The following is an 18,410-nucleotide window of genomic DNA, read 5'->3' on the forward strand; positions in this document are numbered from 1 at the left end:
GCCATTCTGTAAAAGAACAGTAACAATCGCCTATGTCAGCAGGCTATCTTAAGGACAAATATGATAATTAGTCTCCAGAATAATGTGCTGTAGAATTTATGCAGAGATGTGCTGTAGAAATTATGAATGGTGACAGTATTATGCATGGTTAAATCCTAAATGTTAATCCAAGTGTTGTTGCCATCTGTTTTTCTTTTTTCTTTTGGAGAGTAAGATGCCACAATTCTGCATACTGGTAGACTTTTATCATTCTCCTTTATCAACAAGGTGGGGACATATTTTCAGTTTCTCAGATTTGATAGGTTGATAATTTAATCATTGTGCTCAGCCCATAGAGAAAAATCCAACACACAGTAGTAGATAGCATGGTGGGTCTGCTGCACTCACCTGTCAGTTGATTGAGGTGGCATAGTGCAGAGCCAAGCTGGCACTCCTGGCTGGTGTGTTTGCACCATGCTGACCTCCCTACCGCCTTGGTCCTCCTTGGTTCAGCTGTCAGAAGGTCAGGTGAACACCACACCATGATCATTCCATCTACTCCTGCCTACACTTTGCAGTGGTGCAGTAGATGCAAACTGCACATGGGACCTCACCACCACACCAATTATTATTTTTTTAACCTTATCCAAATGCTTTTAGCTTTTGGCAAAATTCCTCAGGTGTTTGCAACATGTAAGAGCCATCAGTTGTTAAATTTGATGGACAACTAGTTAAGACAAACAGTTCTGAGTTTAATTTTCATACATGCCCTTGTCACATGCTGCTTTTCTGCCAAATCAGCTGTAATGCAAGACAGGGCTAAGCCACACACTGTGGAGACCCTCATTTCTCCTCTTGGTAAGGTCAGGGCTTCTTTATAAAGCAAGTTGGAACACAGCATCTCACTGAAGGGTAGGGCAAAGCCATAAACCAAAAGAAGCAAGTTGAGGTCAGTTCACCAAAACAGAAGCAGACAACCCACCCACCCCGGAAAACAGACAGAAAAGTATGAAGATAGTCCCCTAGCACTGGCCTCACTGCCATTGACCAGGATACTGAAGGGGAGAGGCAAGGTCAGGGTGGTGGCGTGGGCTCACTGATGGGAGCACTGGATTGTCTCCACTGGCGTGTTTGCACTGCTGCAACCTCACTACTGCCTTGAACCTCCACATCTTTGTGCATAGCGGTGATGATGCTGCCAAGAGCCCAGGTGTGTGGCACCACCCTCTCCCTGCAGGCTGCTCCTGTTGCAAACTCCGTTTCGGCTTCCAATTTCTCCTCTTCAGACTCCAAGCTCTAGATCCAAACAGTAATCCTGTACATATTGCGGTCATAAATATATTGGGCACAAGCTCGCTGTGAATGTTATGCTACAAATTTAGCTAGACATTGTTGAAAATTCTTGGTGTTTTGCCTGACCTATTCTCTGACCTATATCTTCTTGCTAAGGAAACCACATGCTTTGTTTCTGACGTCCATAGCAAATCCAGCTGCAATTTCCAAATCCCCTTTTGCCTTCTGACCAGCTTCAGAGTGACCCACAAATATACTATCACAATTCTAGCTGCCAATGTACAAGCTTCCTATCTAGTTACATACCAAGGTGATTCATATTATCATCTCCAGATATACCACTTTTTTATCTTCAGTTCCAATCTTTATAATGTTTCCTTAATCCACATTAGTACAACATAACTTTTATAGCCTAAAAACAATGTTGTATTTGGGAGTTGGAGAGGAATGAATTCCTAGCAAAAGAAAGAAAAAGAGTAATGCCTGGTGTATACTACAATTATTGTAGCAATTCAGAAGAAATGTTGAACAGAACAGTTGATATTTGAAAAGATAATCTGCAATTCTTTAACAGATTTTCTAAAAGCTTGTCAAGATGATTTTACATCTTCTGTACATTATTGTGGTTACATAACAAGTCTTTAATCTTAGCATTCACTTCAAAGTGTCATATCCAATCCTGTTGGTGAAAATGCTCACTCTAAACAAGATGTAGCATATAAATCAGCTTGCTTTAAATGATCATTTTGGGCCATTCTTGTGGTATCAGTATCTTATTGATGGAATTAGGTATCATGAATTTATATTATGCTCTTGCCTGGTTTTGAAGCATAGGGCATCACTTGACCTTTTTTGGACATAAAAGAAAAACTACTAAATTTACTTGTGCTGCTTCTTGATGAAATTTATTTTCTTTATCCCTTTATCCAGAAAACTATAGGAAGTAGAAATCAAAAGAAGAAGAAAATTCTGTACTATTAATTATTTTTTAAAAAATACTTTCTTAAGCTAACAGTAAAATTTTTCTTTTCAATAATTTATGTGAATAGCAGGATGAGGGCAGGTTGTATTAACTGGTAGGAGCCAGAACATGGCAGAGGCAGAAAATTGGGGGTGGGCCAGCATTCGCTGCTCTAGGTGCCATGATCAACAGCAACCAATGTAAGCAAGCTGTGGCAACATACTGTACTGCTGGATTTTAACCCTGGTACACCTTTTTCCTTTGCTGCCACCTAGCAACAAGTACAACCAAACATGTCAGAGTTGTGCTCCCTCCCCATTAATTGGGACCACCTGGACAGTGCAATCCATGTCTTGCTGTGTCTCTCAGTCTGTACACTAGCACTGCTGAGGTGGATGTTTAATACATAATAAGTTAGAAGGTGGGGGTAACTGTTGCATATGTTTTGCTTCCAATTTGGCAAATTTCAGGTTTTCAGGTCTGGCTTCCGTGTTGCATATGCAGGGTAAACTCGTGTGTGTGTGTGTGTGTGTGTGTGTGTGTGTGTTTGTGATGTATATTCTGCATTTGCAGCAATAGAGTCTGTATAAAAATAGTAGTAAATATGCAAGATCATAAAAGGGTAAATTAAAACAATACATCAAATTCAGAGGGATTGGAGAACAAAAAGTCTTTACTTTGGTCTAACAGGATAACAATGTGGGTGTCAAGCAAACTTATCTTTACAAAGGTAATTCCAAACATTATGTGTGTGCTGTAACTAAGAAGGCTGTCTCACTGGTTACTGCCTGTCTCACATAAGACTGAAGGAGCACTCAGTGGAAAGCCATTGTAGATAACCTTGATGCATGAACAGGCTGAAATGGGATCAGGCATTTTCAGATACCCAGGTCTCCAAACTGTGTATGGTGTTAAAAGTGAGTGCCAGTACTTTGACTTCTGCTAAAAAAGAAAGAAGAAAAGACAGGGAGCCATTTAATCTATTAAGACACTGGTGTGCTATGTTTCCTGCACCCAGTCCCAATTAGTACTACCCAGCTTGCTGTATTTTGTATTAACTGCAGTTTCCAAATAATCCTCAATGGCAGCTTGATGTAGAACAAAATACAGCAGCCGTTTCTGAATGTCACCAGAGCATGGATAACTGTGGCCAAGCTATCTCTGCTGAGGAGAGGAGACAGATACCTCAGCACTCTAGGAGGCACGAAGCCCCACAGAGGCTGCTTGTTCTTGAGTGTCTAATAGCAAAGATGTATTGAGGGGCACCCCAAGCAGTTTACCTTCCGGGAGAGTGTCACTGCATCCAGAAGTTGTGGAACCCCATCTCCATTAGCAGGTGAGACACCTACCTATGCAACTCCCATATTGCCAGGATTTAGCTTCAGTTTATACACACATCAAAGTTGGGTGTCACATGCCATAAGATCCGAACTCGGGACAGGCAGCAGTGCTTTGACATCTGTGGTTCCTGTGAACTTTTTCTCTTTGGTGAAAGGTGGACAGTTGGAAGGGAGAAGAAGCAACAGGAGCTCAAATAAGGGGCAGCAGCCCATCCCCTAGTGAAATTGTAAGCCTGGACTAAAATTACATTTATTTGCGCTCAGCACAGTGAATGCCGAGTATAATATTACATATATTTGAAAGTAAACCATTCAAACATGTAATCACAACTGCCACAATGTTTCTTGAATATTTTAGTAGTGGGTGAGTTATAGCTCGAAGGAAAAACAGTGACATTATAATGGTCTGTCTTACTGGAAAACGGCTATAGAGAGGTTACCGTGTATTATTATTAAAATAGCTTTAGCCTGATAGCTCTAAGCAGACTTTAGAAGTGTGTGTGTGTGTGTGTGTGTGTGTGTGTGTGTGTGTGTGTATCTCCATCCACTCTGGAATATGAAAAGGAATTAGGCTTTTGCTTGTGTTTTACAAAAAGCTGAGATTGCTTTCTATTCCATATATACTTTACAATCACTTTTCCATGCTTCAGCATGGAATAAAAATGACAGTTTCAAAACAAGCCTTTGACTTGCATTGACAAGCATCATTTTTTTCTCTCTCTGCCCCACAATTCTGCTTGTTTTGGTCCTTTCTGAATGGCATTATTTTCTCATTTTGCTTTTGATGCCATGCAAACGCAGGTCAGTTTATATTTATTTTAAAATTAGAAGAGAGAGAGAGAGAGAGAGAGAGAGAGCGAGCTTGAGTTTTACTTTGTTCTGGGGTATCATAGCTTTGGATCGTGCTGTAGTAAACCCTGTCCTAAACAATCAAAAGCAAATTCACACTCTGGATCATTCTGTAGATTCTTTCTAGTATTCCTATGTTGAATTATTATTACTACTATTCAGATGTGTGCACAAATGTAGAATGAGAGACAAAGCTCTTAACATCCCAACCCCACAAAGTAAGTGAGTTCACTGTGACTTAGCCTGAGGAACACGAATATGGATTGCAGCCTAAAGCAATTTACAAAAAAAGTGTTTTGTTCTTTTACTGTTGAATACATTATTATCCTCAGAGTGAGAAAGATGATAGTCCTTAGACACAATTCATAGTCTTTGGCGGAACCCAGAGATTATAATTATTCATTTGTTATTTGTTTTTGTTTTTTGCATAGTACCCAAATATGTACTAAAATGTTAACTGCGTAGTCCAGCACTTAAGTGTTTTTCAGGTTCATATATTAATTTGCAGCTGAAAGGGGCAACAGCATAAACAGCAGCCGTTAAGTGTGATTGATTATAGGCCAACCTAATTTACTTTTAATAAGTAGCCCATGTACATTCATTACATGGCATAGACTTACAGCAATAAGTTTTTTGCCAAAAGCACACTAAATTGAATTCATTGGGCCTTTGATTGTGAAACAAATTATAAACAAGTATGAACCCAGCAAGTGCATTAGAGTAGTGACCCTCTGAGATATATTTTGTGGTGCAGGGGTGGTGGAGAGGGGAAGATGTTCTATTTCAGAATGCCTTTGCTGATGAAGAACATACGAGTGTCTACATGTGGCTTATCACCACATACACACACACACACACACACACTTTGAGGTGTGTTTCGAATGAATGCAGTATCTTCACAAACCACTGATAAGTTTTTATGAATCTTATTGTAGCAAGTAAAAGATACTTTTTATCTAAGCATTTCACTGCAGTCACATAAGATACTCCTGATCTCTTGCACATGGATCTACAGTGGTACCTCTGGTTACGAACTTAATTCATTCTGGAGGTCCGTTCTTAAGCTGAAACCTTTCTTATCCTGAGGCACACTTTTGCTAATGGGGGCTCTTGCTGCCGCTGTGCCACCAGCACACGATTTTCGTTCTCATCCTGGGGCAAAGTTCGCAACCAGGAGCAGCTACTTCCGGGTTAGCAGAGCTCATAACCTGAAGCGTTCGTAAACAGAGGTACCACTGTATGTATGAACTCTGAATGGCATGCACAGCGAGTTTCAAGCCGCCACAAAAAATTTATAAGAATTATGCATTTCTGTCTAAATAGAGACGAGTCTCCAACTGTATCTGATTGAAACAGGCTAGTGGTTATTGAAAGTGTGAGGGAACTGCCACATTCAGTAATGTTTCAATTGGTTTTTGAAAACTCACTGGAAATCAGTATCAGGGTCACTGCAAACATGGAACCCCACTGGAAAAGGCTGCATGGGAAAAGTGGGACCAGGTCAGGGTTACATACTCCCTGCTTCCATTTCTAAGATTACTCTTCTGTAAGCTGATTTCGTATTTAAAAATGGTCAGTGGAGTAATGTTGCATGCATGTATTTGTTCTTGATAAATATCTTGCACTATCAAAGTGCAAGTAGATTACATTTTTTATTATTATTACTATGTATATATCCTGCATTCTCTCTCCCCTCCCCAACAAGAAGCTCAAAGTAGCACCCCCTCCATCCCTGTGGACTGCAGTCCTGTGAATCAGGTTATAGACTGAAAGACAGTGATGGTCCCAAGGTCATCCTATGGACTTTGTGCCTGAGTGGCTCTCCTAAATCCTAGGCTGAGACTCTTTAACCACTGAATAGCACAGCGACTATAACTAAAATTGATATTTGTGAATTTCTGTTATATTAGTGGATATTCATGGAAGTTGATAATGTTGCCTGAGATGCTGTTCCTCAGTAAGGGAGACATTAGTAGAGGGGTATGGGAGTTATACTATCTATTAAAAAACGGAGACTTTGAGAAGAACTACATGTATTGTGAATGAAATTCACCTTCATCACAGGATACTAATGCAGAGGTGGGACTGAGACAGGATTTGCGGCAGACAGCTAATGGGCAGGTGCCATTGTTTAACCCTTACTTCAAGTCTTCCTTGCACATGCTACCTGGCCAGGTTTCCCCTATTCCTCCCTCACCTAGGGAAATGACTGAGGAAGGTGAAGTTATTTTCATTTTAAAATTGACTAACTCATGAAAGGTTAGCCACACAAACACACCAAGCCATTTCTGCCCAGGAAATGCTTTCCTTCATATTGCATTCATCACCAGACATGTTTGGGGATCAAGTACATCATGCTCTTCTTTCCCTAGGTATTTTAGCTGATAAATTCAAACACAAAGTGTTCAAACACAGAATACCAAGTCAAATTCAAAAGCGTTTTCATGTCTATCTCCACTTCACAGCAACGTCTGCCCTCACAATTATGCCTTTGTATTATGTCTACATATGAGATAATATTTATATGCACGGATATAGGTAATCCCTCAGCAAAATTGAACAGGTGGCTATTGATGAGTTTAACCAGATGCATGAATGCACCAGAACATTTTCATTATCTTCAAGGCAACTCTCTTGATTTTTAGTTTTTTGTGGGGTTTTTTTTTACTATTGAGCATTTTGAATCGTTTTGTGATTGATTTAGAGAACCAGAAAAATAGGCCAAAAAAGGATGCAGCAGGCATGGCAAACTTCAGTGGCAAAATTCTAAGTGACTTCTTAATCCAGCTTCAAACGCATGACAGCACACTGCCTCAATTCATTCGGCAGTCGCTCTATCATCTTGCAGACAACCAGAGTATTTGCTATTCAGCACCATGCAAGTGGCCATGCATTCATTCAGGGTACGGAAAGCCCCAGCCTGAAAAGTTGAATGACAATCCAAACACCTAATGCAGGCAGTTTTCAAATCATGAGATCATTTGAAATTTTCATTCTGCTTTTTTTTAGTTTGGGACTCATGTGTTTTTGCTCCCCCCCCCAGCTCTATTGAATTAGATAGGTTTTTTATATGAAAGAAGAACTGAGCATGGCATTTAGAGGGAGGAGTGGGTTTGGTTGTTTCTGGTTATTAATCCTAGGGCAGAGCCAAACTTTCTCAGAGAAGAATTTTTTGAAAACCGCCCCCCCCCCATTGCACAGCATATGTTTAGGAAGTCAAGTTCTACATGCTGCACAAATAAATGGAAGCTTTTTCTGTCAGGATATATATCATTTGGCAGGGTACTGTGGGTAGGAGAAAGTGTGATCTGTGGGGGATCTATTGTGGGGAATTTTTGAGGGTGAAAACCACATTGTGGCCTGGGGGGGGAGGAATTGAGGAATGGAGAACATAGATGTTGTGGTTATGGGGAGGGAAACTGGCTGGCAGAGGGAGGTATTGTGGTCCTGGAGAAGGACATTCTGTGGGAGGGAAACTGAGGCATGGAGATTGGGGTTGGTGAGCAGTCTAGTTTCTTAGCCTTTGAAATGCATGGCCTTCAAATTGTCATGGTCATCATCATAAGAATGACTAGGCATATTTTAAAAACTGATGCAGATATTTGGGTGTGAAAAGTCAAATCAGCTTTTTAGGTTGATGGACTATTACACTGCTTAACTTCAGTGCACACTTGTAGTTGCCAACATTGTGAACTTAGCAGACTTTTGAAAAGTGAGAATTTAAAAAAATGATTATATATCCTAATGTATATATTTTGTTTGTTTGTTTGTTTTTTCAGAAACACTCACTTTTCTGTAAAAGTCATATGACTCAATAAACTATTATAATAGTACACAGTCATTAACTCGTATTTTGTCAGCTTTTCATTGGAGAATCCTATTTTTTATTTTAGATGTATAGGAATTTGATTGTTTATTTCAAACAAAACAAGATAAATGAATTCATTCTACTACATATGTCATATGATCATATCTTCGGAAAGGGTTGTGCCGTGTCAAAAGGTTTTTTATTAAATTACTAGGTATGAACTCTGTTTAAGAAAACTCATTTTGTATCTTCATTTCATTATGCTTGAGGATATGACTCTTTCTAAGTTTGTTTCCAAATTTATGATGAGATCTTTGAATCAGCTGCTGATGAATAAAACTTCTTTAGTTAGAATAATGCATCTGAAATCCATTGCTTGGTAGATTTTCCTTCTTTCCTTTCTTTCTTTCTTTCTTTCTTTCTTTCTTTCTTTCTTTCTTTCTTTCTCTTTCTTTCTTTCTTTCTTTCTTTCTTTTTAATTTTATAGTTTGGAAAAAGAAATTGATCATTCTCACGTTTTCGCACAAATTATTTTCTTTGCAATTCACAAAGTTTTTTTCCCCTCGAATTAAGATTTGCTAATTAAAATTTCCCCTTGTCTTGTTTTTTTTTTCCAGCTCTCGTAAATGTGAAACTTTGGGCTATTGATCGGCAATGTTTTCAAACAATAATGATGAGGACAGGCCTCATCAAGCATACAGAGTATATGGAATTTTTAAAAAGGTATGACACTTGTTTATTTTTTGAAACACACACAAAATTTGCTGCCCTCACTTCTTGGGTTTTTGTGGGGATCTTTTTTCTCTTTCTTTTTTGAATGCAGTGTAATGAGCACTCATTTCTGCTCATCACTTTTAATTTTATGTTTTACCCACTTGTTTGGCATAAGAGCTTGAAGAAGGGGAAATGATAACTGAAAATCTCAGCCTCATTAACTGTTTGCTTTTCACTCATTATAATTCATCTGCATGGTTGTTTGTGGAAAAATAACACCAACATCAAACATACAGTAAGCATATAAATACCATTTTCAATATGTGCAAATCAAAGATCTCTCATTTAAAAAAAGACACGTTGAAGAAAAATGTGTTTCAGAAAAATGGTATATGACCTAATTTGCAAACTGTTCCACTTAAAACATTTTTTCATATATATAACTTCCAAATAGAGGCAATTTATGAGGCTTAAGAGAAACAAAAGCTTTTTTGCTGGAGGCATCTGCAAATATGGGTCAAATGAGTCATAGAAGAAGAGAGGCATAAGGATGTGTCTTGTTATCCCTTAAACTTGAATTTAAACTCTCAAAAATTATGCTAGTATTTCTTCCCCGCCACATCATTATAAACCTACCACAGTGTGAAGATATCTAACCATGCAGTGGTTGCTGATTAATGTATATATTAATTGCATTTTAATTATAAATAATCAAAGATTAAAAATAAACATGTGGTCCTTGTTCAGAGAAAAAGTGATTACCACCAAAAGCCACCAGGAATATCTAACAAGTCTTGTTGCCTGGGCAACAGTGTTCCCATTAGCCTTTTGTCCTACTCCCATTGAATATTTCAGTCCAATGATTGGTTTGTTTCTATGTGTCAAGCTTGCAGAGCCCTGGAAAGAGAACAGATTCTTATAAATTAATGAACTGAAGTACTAAGTAAACATGCTAAAGCCATTTCCAAATGAAGTCAATTAATCTCATGGTGAATCTGGAATTGTAAAAATTAAAGCCATTATCAATAAATATGCTTTCATCTTGATCCCATGCGGAGTTAGGGATAATGTTGTGCAAGCAGGTGTGGCTCCTTCCTCTATTCCCTCCCTGCAGCCCCCCTCACATCACCAAAATCTGTTTCAGAGGTTGGGGGCTACAGGGCAAGTGAGATGAAGCAGAAGCAGAAATTTGTTTTGCAACATGGTGGACATCATTGTATGTCTCCCAAGAGGCTTAGGTGTACCTGGCTCAGCATAAGGTTGGACTTTACACTGCATGCTTATGTTGAATTACTAGAGAGCAAGTCTCATTGAATTTCTCTGAACTCACAAAGATCAATGGAAGCTCCATAGTGCCCTTTGATAAGAATGTACTTCTCCTTCCTCTGCTTGTCCTACATCTGTTGCTGTAGCAACTGAATACTGGGTGGCGGTACCCTAGAAAACAGCTTTCGGGAATATCTGATATATGGTTTCTGGACATTCTCACAGTTTTACTACTGGGAATATTTGGGATCATAAAAAATGTGTCTCTAAGCCAGATTGCTTGTTTTGTCCTTCTTCTGGGGTGGAAGAGGATTGATTGACTTGGCACACTTACTTGAATTATCCAGAACTATTTGCTTTGAACATAGTAAGCTGAGTCAGATCATTGGTCCATCTAGCTACACTGACTTGTTAGGGGGCTATCCAAGATTTGAGATAGGATTTCAGACAGGCGACTCTTCCTGGAGATGCGAGGCGTTGAACCTGGAATCTTCTGCATGAAAAGCAATGGTCTACCACTGGGCTATGTCTCACCTTGTATTTGCATCTATTACACTGTGCTTGTATTATGTTGTATCACTTTGCTTATATGATACTATATATATAATATTTCATGGGTTAATGGGTGATGAGAGCTGAAGTATAAGGGATTTTGCTATACAGTAGACAACTTGACATTGATTCTGAGCCGTCTGTGTTTTTCTGAAGGATATTTTTTTTCCCACATGGGACCTACTTATAAGATTTATTTACCTTCAGAGTCCATATAGTATGTCCCCAAAACATACAAATGCTGCTTATATCTATTAATTGAGCGTGTCTGATGTAGGTCTGGACAAATCAGACTATTTCCAATCCATGTCACTTTTGTATGTGTTCACTTTTAAATCTGGGCTATCTTTTCCTGTATTAAGCTATGAATTATTATTTCTTAATTGTATAGTTTTACATAGAATTTTAGAAACATAGAATCATAAAGTTGGAAGGGACCCCCAAGGGTAATCTAGTCCAAGCATCCAAGATAGATGGCCATCCAACCTCTGCTTAAAAACCTCCAGTGAAGGAGAGTCCACAGCCTCCTGAGGCTTGTTCTTCCTGATGTTTATTTGGAATCGGCTTTCTTCTAACTAGAAGCCATTGGTTCAAGTCCTACCCTCCAGAACAGGAGAAGACAAGCTTGCTCTATCTTCCTTGTGACAACCCTTAAGATATTTGAAGATAATTATCTTATCTCATCTCTGTCTCCTCTTTTCCAGGCTAAACATGCCAAGCTCCTGTATTTGGTCTCAAAATATTCATTTTGATATTTTTTTTAATTGAGCCAATAACTGTGTTATGACATTGGGGAAGTGTGAAATAACCTGAGTTCCAGCCTGCACATTAGTATGGGTAGTGTGGATTAGATCAGCTGGTATAGTAATTCATGAAGCATGCCTAATTTGGCCTAATTTGTTAAGAGAACACTCTGATCAGCATATCTTTAATGGAGGAAAGAACAGTGTGGTTAGAGCACCAGACAGTGCAATGTAGACTGGATATACAACTTGAAAAAAGTATATTAAAATTCCATATAATCAATGAAGTCAGCAAATCTGAATAGTTATTAAATTTGCTTATTTTGTACAAATTTAAACATTTTGGAATTTCCCATATAGTAATAAGGATTGCACTCTTCATAGTGCCTCAAATGATCTTTGTAAAATTGTCTTCTTCTTATTGCCTAATGCCACCACCCTCTTTATAAGCATTGTCACAACAATCTGTCACAACGTGCTGTCTTGCACAATTCCAACCTATAACACAATAACAGGGAGTGACAAGGGCTGGAGACTGGAGTGGAAATCTTTTTTCAGCTTGATTGAAAACAAACAGGGGAATCTTAACACTAGGACATGGACTTTGGTCCAGCCAGTCGTGTTGCTGAAATTCAGATACCTGCTCTATTACATTGAGCCCCAAAGCACAGCAAAATGACAAATGATTTACTGGATGTGGAAAATACTGAAAGAAAAACTTTGAAGACTGAAGAATCTATGCCCGTACACTCACATAGTAGAATTGTAATGTATATGTCACTTAGATTTTGTTCTGAACTCCTTAGCTGAGGTCTAGAAATTCAGATAATTTGATCTTCCCTTGCTGTTTTTATTCATTAGTGAATGGTTTTAATTATGCTTTTTTTTGTCTACCCATTAACAGAACAGCTCTTCCAGTCCTAATGGGCTGAGTGGGCTATTAAAGGTAAAGGTACCCCTGCCCGTACGGGCCAGTCGTGTCCGACTCTAGGGTTGTGCGCCCATCTCACTTAAGAGGCCGGGGGCCAGCGCCGTCCGAAGACACTTCTGGGTCACATGGCCAGCTTGACGAAGCTGTCTGGCGAGCCAGCACCAGTGCAGCACACGGAAACGCCATTTACCTTCCCGCTATAAAGTGGTACCTATTTATCTACTTGCACTTAAGGGTGCTTTCGAACTGCTAGGTGGGCAGGAGCTGGGACTGAATGACGGGAGCTCACCCCGCCGCGGGGATTCAAACCGCCGGCCATACGATCGGCAAGTCCTAGGCGCTGAGGTTTTACCCACAGCGCCACCCGCATCCCAACACGTTTAGTTGGGCTATTAGGCCCAACTAAAGCTTAGTTCTTAGTGAGGTGCCAATGTTATGTCTAGAGTATATTAAATTATGGGGTGGTACTGTAGTGTTCAAATTATAAGAGAAAGGTAGAGGGGGCCGTAATGGAATTCACAAGTCATTCCTTGATATCTGCAAATTTTAGCCATTTGATATCTCCCTGTAGCTTTTTACAAGCAGTCACAAAGATGACCAACAAAACTGGTAAGGGCACCAGAATCCCCCCATGAGCAGTGTAATTCAATAGGTTGGGGCTCACATGATAAAGAATTAGGCTCTGTGTAGACTCTGTGTCAATTCTCCACAAACAAGGAGCCACCGCAGAACAGGCCCATTCTTGTGTGGCCACCCTCTGGACCTCTTGTGGAGGAAGGGCACGAAAAAGGGCCTCAGATGATGGTTGCAGGGTCTGGGTTGGTGCATATGGTGAGAGTTGGTCCTTGAGGTATTGTGGTACTGAGTTAGAAAATACAAAAACCGGTGTGAGAGTCAAAATACTCTCTCTCTCTCTCTCTCTCTCTCTCTCTATATATATATATATATATATAAAACACACACACACACAACATATATATATATAGCCAAAATACTATATATATATATATATATATATATATATATATATATATATATATATGCAGGTTTTGGTGTCTTCGGGTGTCTTCCCGTGTAAGAGTTGGGGTGTCTAGGCGACGTTTCGACGAGGTCTCACTCGTCATCTTCAGGCTGGTGCTTTCGGCTTCTTGTTACTAGAACAGAGCAGGATCTCAGTGTTTGAGTTCCTATAAATACTGTTGAGGGGGTGTGGTGTATAGCCTCCAACGTTCTGGGCAGAGAGGGAGTTCCCAGGTTAGTGTGCCTTTTCTTCTTTTGTTCCTTAATTACTTGAGGGATATCTTGAGTGATTTCTTGAGTGATATTCTGAGTACCACTTAGGAGGGTCATTAGGTGTGGATTAGTTGCTAAAGCTTTCGTGTCTTGACCTCTTGAGCTTGTGAAAAGTTTTTCTGAGAAGATGGCTGTACTGCACTTAGTTGTGCTCTGGCTTGGCTTCGTGTATAGGGGCGAGCTGTGGTTTTGTGCCCTGTGCCAGCCAGATCTGTGTAGGGATTGCAGGGGGGTGCAGCATCCGGAGGTGCCACTATGGTTTGGCTACTGGATGGTGTCTGTACTTTATCTGTGGAGAGGGTCTGGGTTTGGGTCTGGTGTGGTTGATTGGAGATGGCGTTCTGTGTGTCTCTGGTTCTGGTGTCGGTTTTTGTGGGGAGGGCTAATTTCCAGATGTCTGGCAGGCGGGACGTGTCGTCACGCTTGTTCATGTTGTGAGGGTGTTTCTCTATCTCGATGGCTTCCATGATTATTCTCTTGTGGTGATGTTCCATGTTAAAGAGCAATTTGGAATCTGCAAAATTAATTTCGTGTCCTGTTTCTTTCATGTGTTGGTAAAGAGAGGAAGTTTTTTCTTCTTTTTTGACGGCATTCTTGTGTTCTGCGATACGTGCATTTATTCGTCTGTTTGTTTGTCCAATGTATGTGGCTGGGCAGACTTTGCAGGGTATTTCATAGACCCCTTGGTTTTCTAACTGGATTTTATCTTTTGGGTTTCTGAGGATATTGGCTATTTTTTGGTTGGTGCAAAAGGCTGTTTTGATATTGTGTTTATGGAGGATTTTGCTAATTTTATCTGTAGTGCCCTTGATATAAGGAAGGAGGGCCATGCCATTGTTTTCTTCTGTGTCTTGGTTTTTGGGGGGTGTTTCTTTTTGGATTAGCTTCGTAACCCTGTTTTGTTGGTATCCGTTGGCGATTAACACATTTGAGAGATTCTGTAACTCAGTTGTCAAGTGGTCTTTGTCAGCCAGGCGTTTGGTTCTGGAGATGAGAGTCTTGGCTACGGAGTTTATTTGTGCAGGGTGGTGGTGTGATTGTGCATGTAAGTAGCGGTTGGTGTGTGTTTTTTTCCGGTAGATAGTGTGTCCTAGGGAGCCATCAGGTTTTTTGTAGATTAGGACGTCAAGGAAGGGAAGTTGGTTGTTGGCTTCTATTTCCATAGTGAATTGTATTTTGGGGTGTAGGCTGTTGAGATGTGTGAGGAAGCTATCTAGTTTTTTCTTCCCGTGTGGCCAAATTACAAAGGTGTCGTCAACATACCTGAGCCAAAGTTTGGGTTTGTGTTCTGACTTGTCTAAAGCATTGGTTTCAAAGTGTTCCATGTACAGATTTGCGATGACCGGTGAGAGGGGTGATCCCATAGGTGCTCCTTCTATCTGTTTGTATCTTTGTCCATTGTGGATGAAGTACGTGTTGGTTAGGCAGTGGTTGGTCAGGTCCAGGATGTATTCGGGGGGATTGTATTTGTTTTGAATGGCTGTCAAGGCTTCATTAATGGGCACTTGTGTGAAGAGAGATACAACATCGAAGCTCACAAGTAGGTCGTCGGGATGTAGGTTTTGCTTCTTTATTGTTTCTATGAACTGGAAGGAGTTTGTAACGTGTGAAGCGATAGATTCTGCATAGGGCTGAAGTTGCTTAGCGAGAAATTTAGCGAGATTTTGTAGATTTTGCACCAACTTCCCTTCCTTGACGTCCTAATCTACAAAAAACCTGATGGCTCCCTAGGACACACTATCTACCGGAAAAAAACACACACCAACCGCTACTTACATGCACAATCACACCACCACCCTGCACAAATAAACTCCGTAGCCAAGACTCTCATCTCCAGAACCAAACGCCTGGCTGACAAAGACCACTTGACAACTGAGTTACAGAATCTTTCAAATGTGTTAATCGCCAACGGATACCAGCAAAACAGGGTTACGAAGCTAATCCAAAAAGAAACACCCCCCAAAAACCAAGACACAGAAGAAAACAATGGCATGGCCCTCCTTCCTTATATCAAGGGCACTACAGATAAAATTAGCAAAATCCTCCATAAACACAATATCAAAACAGCCTTTTGCACCAACCAAAAAATAGCCAATATCCTCAGAAACCCCAAAGATAAAATCCAGTTAGAAAACCAAGGGGTCTATGAAATACCCTGCAAAGTCTGCCCAGCCACGTACATTGGACAAACAAACAGACGAATAAATGCACGTATCGCAGAACACAAGAATGCCGTCAAAAAAGAAGAAAAAACTTCCTCTCTTTACCAACACATGAAAGAAACAGGACACGAAATTAATTTTTCAGATTCCAAATTGCTCTTTAACATGGAACACCACCACAAGAGAATAATCATGGAAGCCATCGAGATAGAGAAACACCCTCACAACATGAACAAGCGTGACGATACGTCCCGCCTGCCAGACATCTGGAAAATAGCCCTCCCCACAAAAACCGACACCAGAACCAGAGGCACACAGAACGCCATCTCCAATCAACCACACCAGACCCAAACCCAGACCCTCTCCACAGATAAATTACAGACACCATCCAGTAGCCAAACCATAGTGGCACCTCCGGATGCTGCACCCCCCTGCAATCCCTACACAGATCTGGCTGGCACAAGGCACAAAACCACAGCTCGCCCCTATACACGAAGCCAAGCCAGAGCACAACTAAGTGCAGTACAGCCATCTTCTCAGAAAAAACTCTTCACAAGCTCAAGAGGTCAAGACACGAAAGCTTTAGCAACTAATCCACACCTAATGACCCTCCTAAGTGGTACTCAGAATATCACTCAAGAAATCACTCAAGATATCCCTCAAGTAATTAATGAACAAAAGAAGAAAAGACACACTAACCTGGGAACTTCCTCTCTGCCCAGAACGTTGGAGGCTATACACCACACCCCCTCAACAGTATTTATAGGAACTCAAACACTGAGATCCTGCTCTGTTCCAGTAACAAGAAGCCGAAAGCACCAGCCTGAAGATGACGAGTGAGACCTCGTCGAAACGTCGCCTAGACACCCCAACTCTTACACGGGAAGACACCCGAAGACACCAAAACCTGCATATATATATATATATATATATATATATATATATATATATATATATATATATAAAACACATATATATGTATATATTTTACATTATCATAATTGCAGTGCACCATGCAAATATAAATGATCATACTGATTATTACAGAATGATAGTAAGGGTCCATTTCCACTAGAAGCAATCTATCATGTTTGTGCATCACAAAACCCAAGGGCAAGCAGTGATTCTTACCACTAGATTTTGATAAATTAAAATCCATTTGACATTCATGTGGTAAGAGTGATAGGTTGTATTCGGGGGGGGGGGTTGACTTTAATTAATGGCATAGGTAGTAAACTGTTGCAAATGGTACAAGGACTGAGTCATAACAGGAGGAATTCTGTTATCTCCATTCAGGTGGATGGGTAGCAACTTGGCAGAATTTCTTATTAGAATCCAATACAAAAATAATTTCCCTCAGGAAAATAGGATTTCGTTATACTACACCTAGTTGAAACAGACTTGGTATGATTACTCATAGTTTGTAAAGTGAATTGCAACTATGATACTTCATATATATATATTTTAAATTTTCTGGATCTTATTATTGCTTGTAGTTCTGTAATCAAAACAAAATCAAGCAGACCTTGGATATCCTAATATTTAAGGCTGATTCTGTTCCTAGTGCTGGTTCATAGCAATTGAGTGGAACAGTGGAGAAGGAGCTACATAAGAGCCTGAGCTCAAATTACTATGTTGCAGTTAAAGACACTCATGTATTAAAAGGCAAATGCAATGGACCATCTAACTCATTATACGAATGTGTTCAATAATCATAAGCATCATGACACTGTAGTGCTTATGACTGATTCAGTCCTTAATCGTCCCCAGGATGCACAAGGCCCTAAGTAACTGCAGCATAGACATATATAGAGCTGGAGACATTTCAAGTTTCACTACTCTGTGTTGGCCTTTGGCATCTATTATTTCTTACAATAACCAGTTCACACCAGGGACATAGTGGTCACTATCTCATTGGTTCCAATTTCCTTGTTGATTTTGGTCAGTGCTAAAAAAACCCGCAGGAAAAATGATCTGATTGAGTACACCAATTAAGTTATTATCTTGCCTATGTATTGTGCAATCAGCCACTGATAATTACTTTTGTTGCACTTGGTTTCCATCCCAGTCTAAAAGAGAAGAGATGATCTCCATGGAATCAAAGCTTATTGTTTAGAAAATATCCCAAGATGCCAGTTAGTTTCATATAGTATAAGGTAATGTAATCAAAAGTTTTAAGTGGAAACTATATTGTTGACCAAAAATAGAGAAAATAACATGCCTCTTTCGACAACCAAAATGGCAACAAGACATTCCATTTTGGCAACTGTAACCCTGGTTTAAGGAGCCTTTTGGCGCCTAGCATATATATCTGAGTTTCTTACACTGTACAAAATGGTTCTGAATCATGATCACCACAGATTTGTCACTTTTTACTTTATTTTGGGTGAAGGCATGAAAATGTTGGTCTGTTCTTTTAAGGAGATTTCTGAAATTATGAACTCTCCAAAAATGATACACTGACTACTTTCAGTTCCAATCTCAGAATTATAATTTTATCCCTCTGTCTTTTTCAAAGC

The 18,410-nt window shown here is 39.9% G+C and overlaps 1 protein-coding gene across 7 annotated transcripts in view; it reads left to right on the top strand.

Annotated features, from left to right (window-relative positions):
- Window positions 1-18,410, top strand: part of PRKG1 (protein kinase cGMP-dependent 1) — a 698,816-nt gene that overhangs the window by 484,405 nt on the left and 196,001 nt on the right. For all 7 annotated transcript variants that reach the window (XM_081189597.1, XM_081189598.1, XM_081189595.1 and 4 more), the window contains one exon: window positions 8,848-8,953. In XM_081189597.1, the coding sequence (XP_081045723.1) occupies window positions 8,848-8,953 (106 nt within the window). The remainder of the gene's footprint in view (window positions 1-8,847; window positions 8,954-18,410) is intronic.

This window comes from Podarcis bocagei, assembly GCF_964188305.1.
Source record: "Podarcis bocagei genome assembly, chromosome: 4".
NCBI lineage: Eukaryota > Metazoa > Chordata > Lepidosauria > Squamata > Lacertidae > Podarcis > Podarcis bocagei.